Consider the following 22175-nt stretch of genomic DNA (forward strand, 5'->3'; position numbering starts at 1 on the left):
TTTGTAAGAAAAACACTGGTCTCTAAATATTTGGTCAATTGATAAAAAAATATATTTCACAAAGATATTAAATTAGTAAACAAGCATGTGGGAAAATGTTCAAAATAGTAGAAATAAATAAACATTAGGTATTATGTGCTCAATTAGGAGAAAAGTGTGATTGGTATTTCCATTATAGGTCAGGGTATGGTAAAACCTCATAGAAATAGAGAACAATCAATGATTCCAGGCTTATAAAAGTTAAAAACTGGATCAATTTCTAACTAACACAGATAATATAAAACATATACACTGAGATTTTTTTCCCCCTCAATGAATATATCTCTGTAACCAGCAAATCATTGATTGTTGAACTTCGCTTAAAACTTGGATGTGGGGCTTCCCTGGTAGTGCAGTGGTTGAGAGTCCGCCTGCCGATGCAGGGGACGCGGGTTCGTGCCCCGGTCCGGGAAGATCCCACATGCCGTGGAGCAGCTGGGCCCGTGAGCCTGCGCGTCCAGAGCCTGTGCTCTGCAACGGCAGAGGCCACAATAGTGAGAGGCCCGCGTACCGCAAAAAAAAAAAACAAAAAAACTTGGATGTGACCAAAAGTGATCACTCTTTGAATTCAGTCCAGTTTCATGACACATCCTGAGGGTGGAGTGGGTGGAGTTTCTTTTGTTGTTGTTGTTGTCTTTAGCTTAAGCCAAAAAGTTAGCTTCCTTTTTTTGAAAATTTGAAATGCTTCCAACGTTTATGTTACATTGAGGTTGGTTCTGTTTTACTCCTCTTTCTATCCCTCCAACTGCCTTATACTCAGTAGACATTTGTTAAAAGACACATTCTACCTGCTTTTACTGCTAAAAACATGATACTGCAATTAATCTGTGGTGCTAATTACTTCCCTTGATGAAATAACGTATAGTTAGAGCCACAAAGAAAAAGGAATGAGCCGATAAGCACCAGTATTCTTTTCCATCCTGTGTCATGTATCAGCACCTTAGTTTTGTCCAGCCTGCTCCCACTAGTTTAGATGGTCAGATATGTAGTTTCTAGAGCTCTTTTCTAGGATTGTGCAAAAGGCCAGGTTCTTCTAGAAAACTCTGAAATTCGCTAACTTATTCACTCTGAGAATACCAGTGAACTTCATCCTTATTCCTTGTAAGAATGTAGATTAGGACAATTTTATTGGCAAATACTACAGCCCCAGTATCTAATTTTAACATATAAGATTAAATTAAAACAGTAGGTCTCAACTGGGTTGACACCACCGCCCCCCCCACCCCCGCCAGGGAACACTGGGCAGTGGCTAGAGACGTTCTATTTTTGTTGTCTCAGCTATGGGGAGAGGAAGTGCTACTGGCATCTAGTGGATAGAGGGCAGGGAGGCTGCTACAGTGCATGGGAGAGCCCACCTGCCCGGCCCACCCCCCATCCCAGCAAAGAATTATCTGATCCAAAATGCCAGTAGTGCTGAAGTTGAAAAACCCTGAGTTAAACTATATAGAAATAGAGTTTATGAGTTTGGAGAAATCGAAAACTTCTGTTAGTAATATTGTAGGGTCTTAGTAAATTACTGATAATCAATGTCTTCTAGATGTGAATTGTAGCCTGAGAGCTTTAAAATAGGATTTCCAGTTTGGCTTGGGTGTGTTTGTTTTAAGAATATTACACAGTTTCCATTATGAGTATGGATATAGTTAAACAATGGAAGGAAGTTTTTAACCTGTGTATATTAGATTTCTGTATCTTCATATTGGTTTATAAAGCCAACTTAACAACACACGGAATCTCTGCCTTCTAGGAGTTTATAAGCTGAAGGGAGTGTTTTTTATACTGATGAAATCCAAAGAACTGGCATTCAGGAGAACAAGAAGGCAGACACTTGGAGCAGTAGGTAGAAGTGGGATTGAGCCAAGCAGAAATTGGCTGATCAGATCTCTGCTAGGAGGCCACTACCAGAGAGAGAGTCAGATTACAATGAGCAAATCAAAACTGAGGGAACATGCCTTGCCCATCTAAGAAGAGAGTGTTCATGCATGGATTCCCAGTGTCAAAATTACATTAGCATTTAAATCTGTTCTGTTATTTTTTTTGTTATTGGTGTGTATTTTAAAAAGATAATAGTAATCCAAGAGAGAGGTAACAGTGTTTTCAAATCAAAGAGAGACATGCAGGTTAAGATTTTGATTCTGTAACTTCCTTTTTTTTTTTTTTTTTTAAACATCTTTATTGGAGCATAATTGCTTTACAATGGTATGTTAGTTTCAGCTTCACAACAAAATGAATCAGTTATATATATACATATGTTCCCATATCTCTTCCCGCTTGCGTCACCCTCCCTCCCACCCTCCCTATCCCACCCCTCCAGGCGGTCACACAGCACCGAGCTGATCTCCCTGTGCTATGCGGCTGCTTCCCACTAGCTATCTACCTTACGTTTGGTAGTGTATACATGTCCATGCCTCTTTATTGCTTTGTCACCGTTTACCCTCCCCCCTCCCCATAGCCTCAAGTCCATTCTCTAGTAAGTCTGTGTCTTTATTCCTGTTTCACCCCTAGGTTTTTCATGACATTTTTTTTTTCTTAAATTCCATATATATGTGTTAGCATACGGTATTTGTCTCTCTCTTTCTGACTTACTTCACTCTGTATGACAGACTCTAGGTCTATCCACCTCATTACAAATAGCTCAATTTCGTCTCTTTTTATGGCTGAGTAATATTCCATTGTATATATGTGCCACATCTTCTTTATCCATTCATCCGATGATGGACACTTAGGTTGTTTCCATCTCTGGGCTATTGTAAATAGAGCTGCAATGAACATTTTGGTACATGACTCTGTTTGAATTACGGTTTTCTCAGGGTATATGCCCAGTAGTGGGATTGCTGGGTCATATGGTAGTTCTATTTGTAGTTTTTTAAGGAACCTCCATACTGTTCTCCACAGTGGCTGTATCAATTTACATTCCGACCAACAGTGCAAGAGGGTTCCCTTTTCTCCACACCCTCTCCAGCATTTATTGTTTCTAGATTTTTTGATGATGGCCATTCTGACCGGTGTGAGATGATATCTCATTGTAGTTTTGATTTGCATTTTTCTAATGATTAATGATGTTGAGCATTCTTTCATGTGTTTGTTGGCAGTCTGTATATCTCCTTTGGAGAAATATCTATTTAGGTCTTCTGCCCATTTTGGGATTGGGTTGTTTGTTTTTTTGTTATTGAACTTCATGAGCTGCTTCTAAATTTTGGAGATTAATCCTTTGTCAGTAGCTTCATTGGCAAATATTTTCTCCCATTCTGAGGGTTGTCTTTTGGTGTTGTTTATGGTTTCCTTTGCTATGCAAAAGCTTTGAAGTTTCATTAGGTCCCATTTGTTTATTTTTGTTTTTATTTCCATTTCTCTAGGAGGTGGGTCAAAAAGGATCTTGCTGTGATGTATGTCATAGAGTGTTCTGCCTATGTTTTCCTCTAAGAGTTTGATAGTTTCTGGCCTTACATTTAGGTCTTTAGGTCTGTAACTTTCTTATTTTTTGTGATTATAGATCCTTTCTTCCGTCATTTGACTTCTAATGCTGATTAGTAATGCAAGGGTCATAATACCTACCTCAATGTTAAAATATAAAGCCCTTAATACATCGTCTGGCACATAATTAGTACCTTCAAAATAGTAATATTCATGGTTTTAAAATCTCTTGAAATCTGGAAAGATCATTGATCCTGTAGTGTTTTTAAAATTTTAGTAAATACCAAAGCATGTATAGCATTCATGCTATACACATGACAGTAACTTTGCTTTACTCTTGCCCTTTGATTTTAGTATTTAGCATATAACAAACTTAAAAATAGAGTTGAAATATTCACTTAATAGAGGAGTGTGGTTACTTGTTTTAGGAATTTTGAGGAAATGAGATAGCCTATGTCAAGTGCTTTGCATAATGCCTGATGCATAGCAACTTTTACACTCAATGAATGTTGGCTTCTTACCTTGATTTCACATTGCCAAGAGGCTTAGAAATACCACTATAATGCTACTGCTATTGTGTTTGCTGAATGAAGATAGTAGATGTAATTGGAGTAGGAGAGGAAATTGGCAGACAGCAATTCATTTTAAGCTATAATGATGTTTACTGAAATTGAAATGATTCTAACTAAAGCTGACTGTTTGCTTTTAACTGACTTAAAACATTTGTTTTTAGTTTTGACCATTTAAATGACACTAGACCTGAAGGCTCTTTATGTATCCTCATTTAGGAGGATTTTGGTCTATACTTTGACTGCATACATTGTCTCTGCAGACATGGTGTAATTTTCAGGTTCTGCCAAAATAGAGTGAAAGCCCCAGCTGTATTTTTTGTGTTCTAGAAACCAGTTGTCATTCTCTGTTCCCCGCCGCCCCCCACCACGTTCTTTGCACTACAGCTGTGTTGCAGTCACTAGGTGACATACTACTCTTTACCCTATCCCTGCATTTTTTTGTCTTGGCAAAACAGTGTCAGGCAACCATGAACTAATCTGGAGCCTCAAACTGGAAGAAGGATTTTTTTTTAAAATTCTGCTGGGTATTCAGGTTAAGACCTTGACTAGAATAGAAAGTTCCAAGAAGTTTGAGTTAAAGATAATCAGAACTAACTGAAAAACAAAGAAAAAATAAAATGAATGTTTTGGATTGTGTCAAAGAAAATGGTATTAAATGAAGCAACTCCTCTGGAATGCCATATTTAGAAAATCCTGTTGGAGATTAATGATGAGATTCAGAGTCCACATTGAATAATTTTCTCATTGGCTCACCTAGACTTTAGTGCCTTCTATCTGTGTATAGAAACAGAGTCCTTGAAATTCTTCTCTTCAATTAAATACTTTACTAAAAAGTGATGTTAAAGTAATAATTATATTTGTTTCTGAGAAATACTTTAGTGTTAAATTAGTTTACCTTTGCTCAGTAGGCAACAACTTTTTCCAGTAAGTTCCGTTTAGATACTAAGTTCTAGGTGCTGGGCCATCAATAGGGAACATTGAAAAGAGATTGTCCTTGCCTTCTTGGAGGTTATTTACTATGATCTGTTTTATTATTAGAAAGACTTACTGTGAAGATTTACTTGGCATCAAATGACTTTAGTATTCAACCTTTCAAATTAAGTGAACATAAAAAAAAACCTGTGCTGCTGGAAATGTTCTATATCTTGATCTGGGTGGTGCTTACATGGAGTAGGGGATGTAGAGTTATCTATCTTCTAATTAACATTAGTGTACTTTGCTCATTACACTTCAGTTAAAAATGCTTTTTAAATTAAATGTACAGTAAAACTCCAGTGGTGGGACTTCCCTGGTGGCACAGTGGTTAAGAATCCGCCTGCCAATGCAGGGGACAAGGGTTCAATTCCTGGTCCAGGAAGATCCCACATGCCTTGGAACAACTAAGCCCACGAGCCACAACTACTGAGCCTGCATGCCACAACTACTGAAGCCCATGCACCTAGAGCCTGTGCTCCACAACAAGAGAAGCCACCGCAATGAGAAGCCCGCACACTGCAACAAGTAGCCCCCACTCGCCACAACTAGAGAAAGGTTGAGCGCAGCAACGAAGATCCAAAGCAGCCAAAAATAAATTAAAAAAAAAAAGTCCAATGGTTTTCCATTGCATTTAGAATAAGACTCATATTCCCTTTTTAAAAGTGTATAATGATAAGTTATATGTCAGATAATGTTAAATTCTGAAGCTGTTTTGTTAATATGTAAAAATTGTATTTGACCAAGTAGAATTAAAAAGTTGGAAACTTCCTACCTCATCTAACATATTTTATTGACAGAATTTTAATGGCGTGAACTTTAAACTGTTCACATTAAATAACTCAAAATATAGTGTTGCTTGAAGGAATTTTATTTGCAAGTATTAGAACTTTTTACTTAGGATAAGTATAAGTTAATACCATAAAAAGTAACTTCCACAAAATGGGCATAGAAAGATAAGATGATCTGTTTTTTATTCTTGAAACCATCTCTAATGCATAAGCAAAGGCAGACAAGTCTAAAGTGGGCAAAGTGAGTGCATAAGGAAGGGGTGAGCATTTGATAACTTATGAAGTTCTGTTACTTTCCCACATGGACTGGGAACAGACTTCATTTTGCACAGTCAAGAGAAATCATTGGCACAGTGATGGGGGGGGGATTTGGAAAGAGGCCAAACTAAAGGCCTCTTTTGCTTCTGCCCTGCTAGCTCTTTTACTGTTTCTTTCATTTCCTTTTCTTTTAATCAAGGCTGAAATAGGCTAGGGAAGGAAATATAGGCATGTCTAGTTTTCAGAAGGTTATCACCTTACTTCCACATTTTCCAGTCCTTCTATATTCTTGACCCCGTTTTTCCCCAGAGCAGTGTTTCTCAACTTCAGCACTGTCAACATTTTGGGCCAGAGAATTCTTTGTTCTATGTAGTGTTCATTGTAGTATGTTTAGTAGCATCCCTGGCCTGTACCTACCAGGTATCAGTACCACAAGTTGTAACAACCGAAAGTGTCTCAAGACGTAGCCACGTATCTTCTGGAGGGCAAAATCACCCCAATTGAGAACTACTGCCCTAGAGGAATAAGCTAAATAAATAGCCAGTGACAATTGCTGAGAGTTACTGAGCTTGTTACCACCTCTGCTGCTTTTCTAATCTTGATCCCTATTACAAGCAGCTTTTTTTCCTCCCTCATGAGAAAAGGGTACTTAGAAAGCATTATACCATTTTATTAGGTAAGACTTGTATTCTGGAATGATTAATAGAAGGAAGCCCATTGAAAATAGAAATTCACAATGTAATCAAGAATTGATTTTCATTAGTATGGTAACATATTTCTTCCTCTTAAAAAATTATACAACTGAAAGGGGAAAAAAAGTTCTCCTTTGTTCTTTACTGTGCTGGAGGCTGGCTTAGGAAAAGAAGCCATTATCTTGAAAAAGCTCTCTTTTTCTGTATAGGGTATTTTACTAGCATCAGATCATTTTGAGAAATTCAACATATATACTGCTAAATATACAGGGATTTTGTGTTTTTTGATATGTTGTTCAGGCCATATTAAGGATCTCCCACACAAAGAGAAACATTCTGAGGAATGGTTGGATTTGGTGTTTTAAAGATCATCAATCCATGAAATAGGCAAATATGAATAGCCAATTTACAGAAAATATAGCTGTCTCTTAAGCATGTGAAAAATGCTCAACTTCACTTCTTATTCACTTCTTATTCTATACTGAAATACATTTTTTACCTGAAGTCAACAAGTTCGATAATATACTTGCTATGGACTGAACTGTGCTCCTCTTCCTTCTCAATTCATATTTTGAAACCCTAACCCTCAGTGTGACTATATTTGGAAATAGGACTTTTAGGAGGTAATTAAGGTTAAATGAGATCGTAAGGGTGAGGTCCTAATCCAGTAGGATTGGTGGCTTTATAAGAAGAGAGGAAGAGAGAAAGAGGTATCTCTCCCCCTCCATGTGCATACTCCGAGGAAAGGTCATCTGAGCACACAGTGAGAAGACTGCTGTCTGCAAGCCAGGAAGAGGGCTCTCAACTAGAATTTGACCATGCTGGTACCCTGATGTTCAACTCCAGCCTCCAGCAATATGAGAAAATAAATTTCTGTTTTTAAGCTGTTCAGCTATGGTATTTTGTTATGCAGCCTGAGCTGACTAGTATAATACTGTAAAACAGTATGTGGAAGAAACAGACTTTTTTTTTTTTTTTTTTTTGCGGTACTTGGGCCTCTCACTGTTGTGGCCTCTGCCGTTGTGGAGCACAGGCTCTGGACGCGCAGGCTCAGCGGCCATGGCTCACGGGCCTAGCCGCTTCGCGGCATGTGGGATCTTCCCGGACCGGGGCATGAACCCGTGTACCCTGCATCAGCAGGCAGACTCTCAACCACTGCGCCACCAGGGAAGCCGTTTTTTTTTTTTTTTTTTTTTTTTTTTTTAGTATAATTGATTTATAATGTGTTAGTTTCAGGTATACAGCAAAGTGATTTGGTTATACATATATATGTATGTATCTATATTTCTTTTTTTTAAATTCTTTTCATTGTAGTTTATTACAAGATATTGAATATAGTTCGCTTTGCCATACAGTATATCCCTATTGTTCATCTATTTTATATATGGTAGTGTGCATCTGTTAATCCCATACTCCCAATTTATCCCTCCCCCCCTTCCCCTTTGATAACCGTAAGTTTGTTTTCTGTGTCTGTGAGTCTGTTTCTGTTTTGTAAATAAGTTCATTTGTATTATTTTTTAGATTCCACATATAAGTGATTATATATTGTCTTTCTCTGTCTGACTTACTTCACTTAGTCCATCCATGCTGCTGCAAATGGTATTATTTCATTCCTTTTTATGGCTGAGTAATATTCCATTCTGCCTGTCTGTCTATCTATCTATCTACCAACCACATCTTCTTTATCCATTCATCTGTTGATAGACACTTAGGTAGCTTCCATGTCTTGACTTTTTTTTTTTAATTTTATTGGAGTATAGTTGATTTACAGTGTTGTGTTAGTTTCAGTTGTACAGCAAAGTGATTCAGTTATACATATATATATATATTCATTCTTTTCCAAATTCTTTCCCATATAAGTTATTACAGAATATTGAGTAGAGTTCCCTGTGCTATACAGTAGGTTTGGCTGTTGTAAATAGGGCTGCTATGAACATTAGGCTGCATGTATCTTTTTGAATTAGAGCTTTGTTTTTTCCACATACATGCCCAGGAGTGGGGTTGCTGGATCATATGGTAACTCTGTTTTTAGTTTTTTAAGGAACCTCCATAGTGGCTGCACCAATTTACATTCCCACCAGCAATGTAGGAGGGTTCCTTTTCTCCACACCCTCTCCAGCATTATTATTTGTAGACTTTTTGATGATGGCCATTCTGACCAGTGTGAGGTGATACCTCACTGTAGTTTTGATTTGCATTGCTCAATAATTAGCGATGTTGAGCATCTTTTCATGTACTGTTGGGTATCTATATGTCTGCTTCGAAGAAATGTCTATGTAGGTCTTCTTCCCATTTCTTTTTTTTTAAATTTATTTATTTATTTATTTTTGGCTGTTTTGGGTCTTCGTTTCTGGGCAAGGGCTTTCTCTAGTTGCGGCGAGCAGGGGCCACTCTTCATCACGGTGTGTGGGCCTCTCACTATCGCGGCCTCTCTTGTTGCGGAGCAAGGCTCCAGATGCGCAGGCTCAGTAGTTGTGGCCCACGGGCCCAGTTGCTCCGCGGCATGTGGGATCCTCCCAGACAAGGGCTTGAACCTGTGTCCCCTGCGTTGGCAGGCAGACTCTCAACCACTGCGCCACCAGGGAAGCCCTTCTTCCCATTTCTTGATTGGGTTGTTTGTTTTTTGATATTGGGTTGTATGAGCTGTTTGTATATTTTGTACGTTAAGCCCTTGTCAGTCCCTTCGTTTGCAAATACTTTCTCCCATTTCATAGGTGGTCTGTTGTTTTGTTGATGGTTTCCTTTGCTATGCAAAAGCTTTTACGTTTGATTAGGTCCTATTTGTTTATTTTTGTTTTTATTTCTGTTGCCTTGATAGATGACTTAAGAAAATGTTGTTACAATTTATGTCAGAGAATGTTTTGCCTGTCTTCTCTTCTAGGATTTTTATGGTGTAATGTCTTATATTTAAGTCTTTAAGCCGTTTTGAGTTTATTTTCGTGTGTGGTATGAGGGAGTGTTCTAACTGTATTGGTTTACATGCCGCTGTCCAGTTTTCCCAGCACCACTTGCTGAAGACACTGTCGTTTTCTCCATTGTATATTCTTGCCTCCTTTGTCAAAGATTAATTGATCATAGGTTTATTTCTGGGCTCTCTATTCTGTTCCACTGATTCATATGTTTGTTTTTGTGCCGATACCATCCTGTTTTGATTACTGTAGCTTTGTAGTATTGCCTGAAATCTGGAAGGATTATGTCTCCAACTTTGTTCTTTCTCCTCAGGATTACTTTGGCAATTCTGGGTCTTTCGTGGTTCCATATAAATTTTAAGATTATTTGTTCTAGTTCTGTGAAAAATGTCATGGGTTATTTGATAGGGGTTGCATTAAATCTGTAGATTGCTTTGGGTATTATGGACATTTTAACTATATTAATTCTTCCAATCTAAGAGCATGGGATATTTTTCCATTTCCCTGAATCAACTTCAGTTTCATTTATCAATGTTTTATAGTTCTCAGCAGATAAGTCTTTCATCTCCTTGGTTAGGGTTATTCCTAGGTGGTTTTTTGTTTTTTTGTTTGTTTTGATGCAGTTTTTTTTTTTTTTTTTTTTTTTTTTGCTTTGATGGCTGGCCTTTTTTTTTTGATGCAATTTGAAATGGGATTTTTTTTTTTTTTTTTTTTTACTTTCTGATACCTCATTGTTAGTGTAAAGAAATATAACAGATTTCTGTATATTAATCTTGTATCCTGCTACCTTGCTGCATTTACTTATCAGTTCTACTAGTTTTTGTGTGGAGTCTTTAGGGTGTTCTATATAAAGTATCATGTCATCTCCATATAATGACAGTTTTACCTCTTCCCTTCTGATTTGGGTACCTTTTATTTTTCTTGTCTGATTGCTGTGGCTAGGACTACCAGTGTTGTGTTGAACAGAAGTGGTGAGAGTGGGTATCTTGTCTTGTTCCAGGTTTTAGTGAGAAGGCTGTCAGCTTTTCATCATTTAGTATTATGTTGGCCGTGAGTTTGTCAAAAATGGCTTGTATTTTGTTGAAATATGTTCCCTCTATATCCACTTTGGCAAGAGTTTTTGTCATAAATTATGTGGAATTTTATCAAATGCTTATTCTGCATTTATTGAGATGATCATGTGATTTTTGTCTCTGCTTTGGTGATGTGGTGTATCACATTGATAGATTTGAAGCATCTTTGTGACCCTGGAATGAATCCAGCTTGATCATGGTGTATGATCCTTTTTCTGTGTTGTTGGATTCGGTTTGCTAATATTTTGTTGAGGATTTTTGCATCTATGTTCATCAAAGATATTGGCCTGTAATTTTCTTTTTTGGTAGTGTCTTTGTCTGGTTTTGGTATCAGGGTGATGATGGCTTCATAGAATGACTTTGGGAGTGTTCCCTCCTCTTCAGTCTTTTGGAAGAGTTTGAGAAGGATCGGTATAAGTTCTTCTTCGTATGTTTAGTAGAATTCCCCGGTGAAGCCATCTGGTCCTGGACTTTTGTTTGCAGGGAGTTTTTTCAATTATAGATTCCATTTCATTTCTAGTGATCAGTTTGTTCAAATTATCTGTTTCTTCTTGATTCAGTTTTGGCAGGCTGTATGATTCTAGAAACTTGTCCATTACTTATAGCTTGTCCATTTTTCTGGCATATAAGTGTTCATAATATTTTCTTACGGTATTTTGTATTTCTGTGGTATTGGTTGTTATTTCTCCTCTTTCATTTCTTATTTTGCTTATTTGGGTCCTCTCTTGGTGAACTTGGCCAGAGGTTTGTCAGTTTTGTTATCCTTTCAAAAAACTAGCTGTTGGTTTTATTGATTTCTCTATTGTTTTGTTTTAATCTCTATTTTATTTATTTTTTCTCTGATCTTTATTACTTCCTTCTGCTGACCTTAGGTTTTCTTTGTTCTTCTTTTTCTAGTTCTTTTAGGTGGAAGATTAGGTTGTTTAATTGGGATTTTTCTTGTTCTTTGAGGAAGGCCTGTATTGGTATGAACTTCCCTCTGCTTTTGCTGCATCCCATAGATACTATATGGTTGTGTTTTCATTGTTGTTTTTCTTTCTTTTTTTTTTTTTTTTGCGGTACGTGGGCCTCTCACTGTTGTGGCCTCTCCCGTTGGCGGAGCATAGGCTCTGGACGCACAGGCTCAGCAGCCATGGCTCATGGGCCCAGCCTCTCCGCGGTATGTGGGATCTTCCCGGGCCAGGGCTCGAACCCACGTCCCCTGCATCGGCAGGCTGACTGTCAACCACTGTGCCACCAGGGAAGCCCGATCCATTGGTTTTTTAGTAGCATGTTGTTTAGTCTCCATTTCAACGATTACATGTAGACTAAACAACATGCTACTAAAAAACCAATGGGTCAACAATGAAACCAAAGAGGAAATTTAAAAATGCCTTGAGACAAAGGACAGTGAACAACCACAAAGAGAAACAAAAAAAAAACATGGATTCTTATTATATTACTTATAAATTGGTATAGCCTCTGTAAAGAGCATTTTGGCAATGTCTAAAAATGTCAAATATGCATGTTCTTTAACCTAGCAAATCTGCTTCTAGGAAATATCCTACCCATATACTCAAAAGATGGAAAAAAATGTGTATATAAGATTATACACTGGGTATTGTTTGTAATAACAAGATTCGAAATAGTAGCTTCAATTCATGTGGCACTCAGAACATATCAGGAGTTCTAAGCTGTTTACACATATTCACTTATTTAATTTTCATGACAACCTTACAAAGTAGGTACTATTTTACAAATGGAGAAACTGAAGTTAAATAAGCCAAGCTTGTATAGTTAGTAAGTGAAATGGATCAGGATTTGAACTCAAGATTGTTTGGTTTTAGTTCTACTCCTCAACCCATATCCTATCAGTAGGGAACTGGTAAAATAAAACTATGCAGCTGTTAAAAAAACGAATAAAAACGTTCTTTGTATATTGTTATGGAATGATCTCTAAAATATATTGCTAAGTGGAAAAGAAAACAAGGCACAACACTGTTTATAGTATGCCACCATTTGTGTAAAATGAGGAAAAGGTATGTCCATGTCTACTATCTAGGTATAAAATACGTTCAGAAGGATACTGAGAAAACTGGCAATATTGTTGACTATGGCAGAGATCACTGGGCAACTAGGGCATAGATTTTGAACTCTACTCTTGTCCTTTTTTTAAAAAAAATAAATTTATTTATTTATTTTTGGCTGTGTTGGGTCTTTGTTGCTGCATGAGGGCTTTCTCTAGTTGACGGCGAGCGGGGGCTACTCTTTGTTGCAGTATGTGGGCTTCTCATTGCTGTGGCTTCTCTTGTTAGAGAGCACGGTCTCTAGGTGTGCGGGCTTCAGTAGTTGTGGCTTGCGGGCTCTAGAGCGCAGGCTCAATAGTTGTGGCTTGCGGGCTTAGTTGGATCTTCCCGGACCAGGGATCAAACCCGTGTCCCCTGCTTTAGCAGGCGGGTTCTTAATCATGTGGCACCAGGGAAGTCCCTCTACTCTTGTACTTTTAAAATTTTGAACCATGTGAATAAATTGCCTACTAAAAAATAAATAAAATTATATTCTAAAAGAGTATATATTATATCCCAAAGTATAAAATAATTATCCATGAGTCCATACTGATATATATATATATATATATAAACTACATTTGGATGAATAAATAAATGGTAAGAAATAGAAAAATCTCCAATACAGAAGAATTCCAAATAATTTATATAGATACTCTGCCTTGAAGGACAGGGAACGTAAATTGTCATTTCTTAAGTGTGGGATGTGCATAGTGACTTACTTCTAAAGAGTAGGTATTGGTGGGAGGGGGAAATAGCTTTCCAGTGGGGAAACCTGACAAACATAACCTCAGCCAGATCATGAATGTCTACATCAGTGGTTATAAATGATGTTGATGGTAGGTACGCTTGATATGATGATATGTTGAGAATGGCACCTTACCTCTGAGGTCTTCTTCCCCCAAACCCGTAACTCCAGTCTAATAATGAGAAAAATTCCAATAATGGGGCATCTGATGAAACACCTGAACAGTAGTACTCCTCAAAACAGTCAGGGTGCTCAAAACCCTGCAAAATCAGAGAAACTGTCACGGCCAAAAGGGGCCTAAGAAGATACAATGATTAAAGGAAATATGGTATCCTAAATGGGATCCTGGGACAAGAAAAAGACATTGGGTAAAAAAAAAAACTAAGGACTTCAGTTAATGATAATGTATCAATATTAGTTCATTAAGTATAACAAATGTACCATAGTGAAAATGTTAATAATAGGGGAAATTGGGTATGGAGTGTATGGAAACTCACTGTACTATTGTCTCAATTTTTCTATAACTCAAACTATTAAAAGTCTATTTTTTTAAAAGAGTATATATAATAAATACACTGAGTAATATAAAAGTAAATTTAAAATTCAGATGTCCAGGGGCTTCCCTGGTGGCACAGTGGTTGAGAGTCCGCCTGCTGATGCAGGGGACGCGGGTTCGTGCCCCGGTCCAGGAAGATCCCACATGCCGCGGTGCGGCTGGGCCCGTGAGCCATGGCCGCTGAGCCTGCGCGTCCGGAGCCTGTGCTCTGCGACGGGAGAGGCCACAACAGTGAGGGGCCTGTGTACCGCCAAAAAAAAAAAAAAAATTCAGATGTCCATGTCCTGTTCCCCAGAGCTTAACCATAATCCTGGGAAGAGAGGCTGAGCATCTTTTGTTTTAAGCGTTCTAGATACTTTCCCTAAGCAACTTTGCTGCAGTCATTTTTGTTACAAACGTTCAAGTGTTTTGTTCATATATACTACAGTAGTACATGATTATGGTCAGTTGAATCTGGGTGCAGAACTGCAGAACAGAGGCCAACTGTCAAGTTATACATGGATTTTTGATTGCATAGGGGTCAGCACTCCTAGTGCACACATTGTTCTACCGTACACAATTTTTTGCTTATTCATTCCTCTTCTTGTTCATCATTCCACTTTTTCATTAAAATTTCTTCCTTCATTAAGAGAGGTATCAGTTTCCAAATACTAGGTTGCATATTTGTAACTGAGCTTTGTATTGTGTTGTGAAAGCCTTCTGCATTGTTTCTATCACATGTCTGTTGGTAGACATTGCAAAATTGTATGAGAAATGTGGGATCAACTCTGCACCTTTAAGGCCCTCGGCCTCTTTCTCCTCCAATGTGTAGTGTATTTTAAAATAAGAAACCAACTCTTGGTGCAACTCTTCATCCTCATTCGTCAGCTCAATAAAGCAATCAATAATGTTGCTAACTAGAAGAAATGCTAGTCTGTCATACAGAGTGAAGTAAATCAGAAAGAGAAAAACAAATACCGTATGCTAACACATATATATGGAATCTAAGGAAAAAAAAAAAGGTCATGAAGAACCTAGGGGCAAGACGGGAAGAAAGACACAGACCTACTAGAGAATGGACTTGAGGATATGGGGGAGGGAAGGGTAAGCTGTGACAAAGTGAGAGAGTGGCATGGACATATATACACTACCAAACTTAAAATGGATAGCTAGTGGGAAGCAGCCACATAGCACAGGGAGATTAGGTTGGTGCTTTGTGACCACCTAGAGGGGTGGGATAGGGAGGGTGGGAGGGAGGGAGATGCAAGAGGGAAGAGATATGGGAACATATGTATATGTATAACTGATTCACTTTGTTATAAAGCAGAAACTAACACACGGCTGTAAAGCAATTATACTCCAATAAAGGAGTTAAAAAAAAAAGAAATGCTAATGAACTTTGAAACCAAACTGTCAACCAGTTATTTTATCTTTGATGGCAAAATTGCCTTATGGCCAATTAGTTATGTGGCAAAAATGATTGCTGCAAAGAGAGGTCTATGGTAAAGATGCTTGGGATGAAAATACCAGATGTGATTTTAAGCTCCATGGATGATTCCAGTGTGTGACCAAAGGTGAGACATTGTCTTAGGAAATGGTTCTCTTGCTTGAAAACCAATTTCTGAATTTTTAAAAATCATGAACAGTCAATCCCTATATATTCAAATAATTATTAACAGGGTTTTATTTTTCATTTTTTTGTGGGGTTTTTCCTCAGTACAGTTGTTTAGGTTTTTTAAAATGTGTGTTTATGTTTTATTTCCTTGTTTTCTTCTTTTTAAATGTTTAATATACTCATGCCTCAAGATTCATAATATTTTTAAAGGTTGGCCCCAGTGTTTCCTGATGTTCAGTGACAATATTTAATATTCTCTCTGGCTTTTCTTCAGGCCACATTTTCTTTTACTTCATTTTGTGGGGACCTTTGTTTTCAGAGAATTCCTAAATATCCTGCTAAACACACCTGTAGATCATAATTATGAATAGCAGAAATCTCTTTTTCACAGGCTAGTTATTACATTTCCTCCCCCTTGGAATTCTGTAATTTCTCAATTATATAGATGAATATAGTGTGTAAACATTTGCTAGAAAGTTACTTTATTCCTTATCATCACTGAAGACTTCCCAGCTTGGTACACAAATGCTTATTTTAAATAAATATTCTTAATACTCCCTATAATTCTTTTTGTTTGCTCTTTAGTCTCTTAATAATGCTAATATGACTTCATTGGGTCATGTGTTTATCAAGATTATTTTATCTGTATTTTTTCTAAGACATAAATTTTTTATTTTAATATTTTTCCTCTCTCATTGATGTGTTTATTTAGTTATTTAGTTATGAGGACTTTTAGTTTGGTCAAAACAGTATAAGTGATCCATATAATTTACCAGAAGTAGTTTCTAGAGGGCAGTGTTCCTTGTTGTCTTGCTTTCCATCTTCTTACGGTAAAATCCAGACCCTGATACCTCTTTCCTGACCGATAGCTTCTGCCTTCTATTTAGGAGCTTGCTCTGTCTCTTCTTGTTCCAGTTCCTGCTACACAGTGCTATCAGCATTATCCCTTTAAAATACAGATTTGATCATGTTACTGCCTTGCTCTGGAACCCCTTGTCTCTCCCCCTTTGGATATAGAATAATATAAACCACTAGTGTTTGTTGATCATAGTGGTTAGTTTTTTATAAACATCAAGTAATTTAATTTTGATAAGAACCATTTAAAGTTAATATTCCTGTTGATCGTTGAGAGGTTAAGCAGCTTATGTAAGGTGCTGTAGTTGGTAGGTTGCAAAGCTTGGACCCAGCTCTGTTGATTCCAGGCTTCTCTGTTTGTATGGTCCCTGTTGGGCTCCTGTGTACTTTTTTGCCTTCTTTCTACCCACCCACTTCATTCTCCAATCGTATGGGTCCACTGACTTACCTTCTCTCATTTACCTTGTACTTTCTCAATGATGACCCTTTCACTTTCACTTTCTACCCATGGAAACCTTGCTTCTCTTTATGATTCTGCTCAAATATCACTGTTGAAGTGATTGTCTACATTCCCAGTTAAAGTTTTTATTCCCTCTTCTAGAATTTTATTTTTCATTCTTGGCATTTCTCTTATCATATTATATATTTGTTTTATTTCTCTTTTTACTAGATTGTAAGCAAAGACTGGAAGGCAAAGGTTGACTGTCTTACCTTTACAAACCATAGGGCCTTACACTTGGGGATGTGAATTTTTTAAAAAGTGAATTTTTTAAATGAGGTTTATTCATACAAATATTTTGTTAGAGATTTTGTAAAGATAGAATGTGAAATCCTTTTTATTAATCCTTAAGAATTATTGCAGCTAAGTTATGGGGATGTTTTACTTCCCATTAGATGTTTTCTAATTTAATAATAACTAAATCAAACTTAATAACATTTCAATTTTAAATTAAAATTTAATGAAAATAATTTTGATTCTATATTTTTACTCTTTTCAAAGGAAAATTTTTAAGCTGTTAGAGATATGTTTAAAGCATATTATGAGGTTTTATAAAATGTTGGTAACTCAAATATTTGAAAAGAGAATGAGCATTATAAAAAATCTAAATATTTCTGCACTTTTTCATTATTTACTCGGTAGGTTTTTTAAAATGCAAATAAACTTTAAAATTTCTAATTAAGTCATTATTTTCAATTCTTAAAAATTCAACTTTTTCCCAAAAAATTGAGACTCTTTTAGAGATACATGTAAGAATTTTTAATGGGAAAATTAAGGTCACAAAATAAGATGAAGCTAGGTTGGTATCTGCACCTAAAACATATGCCATAAGATCCTAGACTAATGTTAGAATTAGGCTACAAATTAGGCTTGGCGTTTTGCAGTGGGCAAAGTAAACAAGAAAACATGATTAGTTACATGATCAAATTGTTCATATTATAAAACCAACCAGAGAAATTTCTTTTATGGGCCCTCACAAAGAAGGGCTACTATATGAAGTAGGTGAACCATCCTCAGCAACATCCCTGCAAAAATGCGTTTACAGTTTCGTGTGACAGATATATATCAGGCTGTTCAGTGCAGGACAGTGACATACTGTATAGTGCATTAAAGGATATTCTGTGAGGAGTCAAAATAAATCAGTGAGTATACAGTTTTGAAAACAGCTAAAGAAATTAGAACTGTCTGCAGCAGCATTTTGCAAGGTACTGATAGTTTAGAAAATGGTCTTTTTAAAAATTGTTTTAAAAATTAAAGTTATTTTGTAAGGCAAGTACTTAAAGTTGTCTCTTAAACAACTTTAGTAACTATAAAACATTTTAGACTCACACCTTCATATTTTAGTCCTTGGTATACTAATCCCCAAAGTGTCTCAGTAATGTAGTCACAAAATGTAGAAGCCTTGAAATATTTACACAAAGGGCATATGTCAACAGATCTGTAAGTCCTGCTCTGGGCAAAGATTTTTTGAAAAGAAAGCTACCATAAAGAATCATGTATTTGTAATTACAGTGAGTATATTAAAGAAAATATTAGATAAATGCTAGGAATTATAGGTCCATTTGGCAGAAATGTAGGAATTGGTACTCCTGTGACTGTAGTTTGGGAATTATTGATCTTCTACCAGCACTATTCAATAGAATTTACTGTGATGATGGAAGTGTTCTGTATCTCCACTGTCCAGAATGGTAGCCAGTAGCTGAGGTGGTGATTGAGCACATGGAATGTGGCTAGAGTGACTGAGGAACTAAACTTTTAATTTTATTTAACTTTAATTCAATTTAAATAACTGCATGTGGCTGGTAGCTAACTGTATGGGAAGCTCAGTTCTAGAGGACAGGAAAGACTGCTTATCTTTCAGGCTTTGTAAGAGAAGCACTAAGTTCAAGATTGTATTCTCCATCAGTAACTGAATAAAGAAATTCTGTACTTCTAAGAAACACATGTTTTAAGATAATCAACGATTATTTATATTGCTTACTTTTATATTTTTGAACTTGAGAATTAACCAGGATGCACATGGTTGATCTTTTTGGATATTAATAGAATTGTTAGCAAATAGTGTTAGGCTAAAAACTACATTTAAAATTATTTTATAAGGTTGAAACATTTACTTATAAAATTAGAAAGCTGTAGGTATACTGATATAGGACCATTTTCCTGCAGTTTCCAGAGTGTGGATTCTTTGGCATGTATGACAAAATTCTTCTCTTTCGCCATGACATGAACTCAGAAAATATTTTGCAGCTGATTACCTCAGCAGAAGAAATACATGAAGGAGACCTAGTAGAAGTTGTTCTTTCAGGTAAGTAAATAGTTTATTTTGTTGCCTTTCTTTTCAACGAGCCTTATTTTTTGCATTTAACTAAATGCTGTGTTCAATTATACTTTGTACTACAGTTGCTTACTTCTTTCATCTGTAATAATGGTTACTATGTGATTTTTACTTTCAGGAAGGTTATATCACAGATGAGAAAGTAGGAAAATAAGCCCTGAATTACTTATTTGAGTGTTACTAAGCTAAGGGAATTATCAGTTGAACCAGAAGAGGAATATGTTCATCTCTTGAGTCAAAGAAATAAAACAATTACACTGAAATTCTGGTCCCTTTCCCCGTTTCTTTGAAGAGCATAGAAGAGAATTAGGGTTCAGAAAAGAAAATGAGAAAAAAAGGAGAAATAATGAAGATTTAGAAGAGGAAACTGCAATACTGGTTGATTCCATGACTTAAATAATGCTCCTTCTCTTTTTGTTCTCTGTGGACATTTTCTTATTCTCTCCTTTCCTCTCTCACCCATTCTTGCCATCCATTGTCTTTAGCTCCTGCTATTATCTCATCCAACAAGTGGGCAGGATTGTTAGTGAGAAGTGTAAAGGAACAAAGAATATATATAGTAGGCCTGCAAAACTTCTTGTTTGGCAGCAAAGGAAAGAGGGAGGAAGAGAGGAGAAGGGGAGGGAGGAAAGGAAAGAAATGGAAGAGAAAGAAAGGAAGAAAAGCCAGTCAAGAGTCCAGAGTCCTGCCACCATTTTTTTTCCTCTTCCCAAATTCATATTTGCAGCTTGTTCTTGAGATCCTCTCTGACTATCACCTTTCCTTATTAGTCTCTTATCCTTCCCATTCATCTTCTCTGCCACAACCCCAAATTCTATACACATCGCAATCCTTGTCTTTCTTTTCACTCCAGAGGGGCTTCACTCCCGGTCCTCCCTGGAGGTCATGCTCACATCTATTCCTCTCTTGCCCTGGACCCTACATCAGGCCACGGGGATATCCACTAATGACTTGCAGGTAGTGTTGAGAGGATGTCTGATGGTGGTTGCGTCTGCTGCTGTTGGCTTGCCCACAAAGGGGAGAAGAGTCTCTTTATCCTAACCACTAGGACTCTGGAGAACAGAGTGTATCCTGGGATCCTAAATTAGAACTGAGTGTGTTTCCCACAGAAACATTGCTATAACTTAATGTTAAGTTCTGCAATTTTTTTTTAACTTTAGTGTTCTATTTCCCAGTACATTATAAGTTAAATAGTTTTAACTAGCTAAAATAAATCTTGACAATTATTTGCAATGTTACCACTCCGAGAAAATGCTTTTGGAGGTCAAAATACCTACCTATAGACCTACTTTTGGAGCTCAAATTATTTGAATTTGGTGAAGTTCCTAAAATAGAGTTTGAAAACCACAATATTAGCTGCTGAAAATAATTTATTTTTATGGTCAGATGAAACTTTCAGAAAAAAAGATTCTGTGTACTTTGACAAATGAATATGGTCAATGTTCTTAATCTCATCACAATTACAAGTACCGGGTTTATTTGAATATTTTTCTTTTTTAAAAGCTTTGGCCACAGTAGAAGACTTTCAGATTCGTCCACATACTCTCTATGTACATTCTTACAAAGCTCCTACTTTTTGTGATTACTGTGGTGAGATGCTCTGGGGATTGGTACGTCAGGGACTGAAATGTGAAGGTATGTGTTCTAAATTTTTGTTTCATTTGAAATAGGATTTCACATTTGCGTTCAGTAATCATCAATGAAAAAACAAGATCATTGGTAGTGACTAGGTAGTACCCAAGGTTTAGAATTGGAGAGGTATGGTTATCCTGTATTAGAATTACCAGGGGGTGGGATGCGGGTGCACATTTCTGATTAGTCAATAAATATTTTCTGTAAAGGGCCAGAGAGTACATATTTTAAATTTTGCTGGCCATGTGGTCTCTTTACAATGACTTCACTTTGCTGTTGTATTGATAGCATGAAAATAGCCATAGACAGGTTATAAACAAATGAGTATGCTTTGTTCCAATAAAATTATTTATGAACACTGGAATTTGAATTTAATATAATTTTCACATGTCATAGGAGTAATTTGGTACACAGTCTACAGTTTGCTGAAGTTCTTTAAGCCAGAGGTTCTCAAACTCTGTCGTGTATCAGAATCACCTTGAGGACTTGTTGAAACATACTTTGCTAGGCCCCATCCCCAAAGTTTTTGATTCAGTAGGTCTGTGGTGGAGCCCAGTAATTTAGATTTCTAACAAATTCTCAGGTGCTGCCTTGAGGAGCACACTTGAAGAAACCACTGCTTTAGCCAACTTAACCTTTCTAAATAACCTTTCTACACGTTTCCTATTCTTCTTAGCTTGTCATCTGGGTTCTTCATTAGGATAACTATTGCTGCCAGAGAAAATAAATAAAGGAAGCACCTATTTTTTTATGTACACACTTATATAGTAAAGTTAAAAAATTTTTTTTTAACCTTTTAAAATATGTTTAGGCTGTGGATTAAATTACCATAAACGATGTGCCTTCAAGATTCCAAATAACTGTAGTGGTGTAAGAAAGAGACGTCTGTCAAATGTATCCCTGCCAGGACCCGGCCTCTCAGTTCCAAGACCCCTGCAGACTGAATATGTAGCCCTTCCCACTGAAGAGGTATGTATTCTAAGGTAATAGAGGGCATTTTACTACTTACTCCTTACGTTTCTGCAGGATATATAACATCATCTTAAAACATAAGTTATATACTGAAAAATAGTAACATTCCTACACTTAAGAAACTTAAAACGTATTACTGTAGACAGGGCTTACCAATAGTCATGAATTGCATTTTGTATACTTTGTGATAACCTTATCACTTGGACCATAAGATCAACCTCC

At 36.8% G+C, this 22175-nt stretch overlaps 1 protein-coding gene across 3 annotated transcripts in view; it reads left to right on the forward strand.

The window, feature by feature from the left end:
- PRKD3 (protein kinase D3) overlaps positions 1 to 22175 on the forward strand; it is a 78415-nt gene that overhangs the window by 19949 nt on the left and 36291 nt on the right. For all 3 annotated transcript variants that reach the window (XM_030857910.2, XM_030857911.3, XM_060309711.2), the window contains 3 exons: positions 19181 to 19319; positions 20853 to 20984; positions 21793 to 21950. In XM_030857910.2, coding sequence (XP_030713770.1) covers positions 19181 to 19319; positions 20853 to 20984; positions 21793 to 21950 — 429 coding nt within the window. The remainder of the gene's footprint in view (positions 1 to 19180; positions 19320 to 20852; positions 20985 to 21792; positions 21951 to 22175) is intronic.

This window comes from Globicephala melas, chromosome 12 (genome assembly GCF_963455315.2).
Source record: "Globicephala melas chromosome 12, mGloMel1.2, whole genome shotgun sequence".
NCBI lineage: Eukaryota > Metazoa > Chordata > Mammalia > Artiodactyla > Delphinidae > Globicephala > Globicephala melas.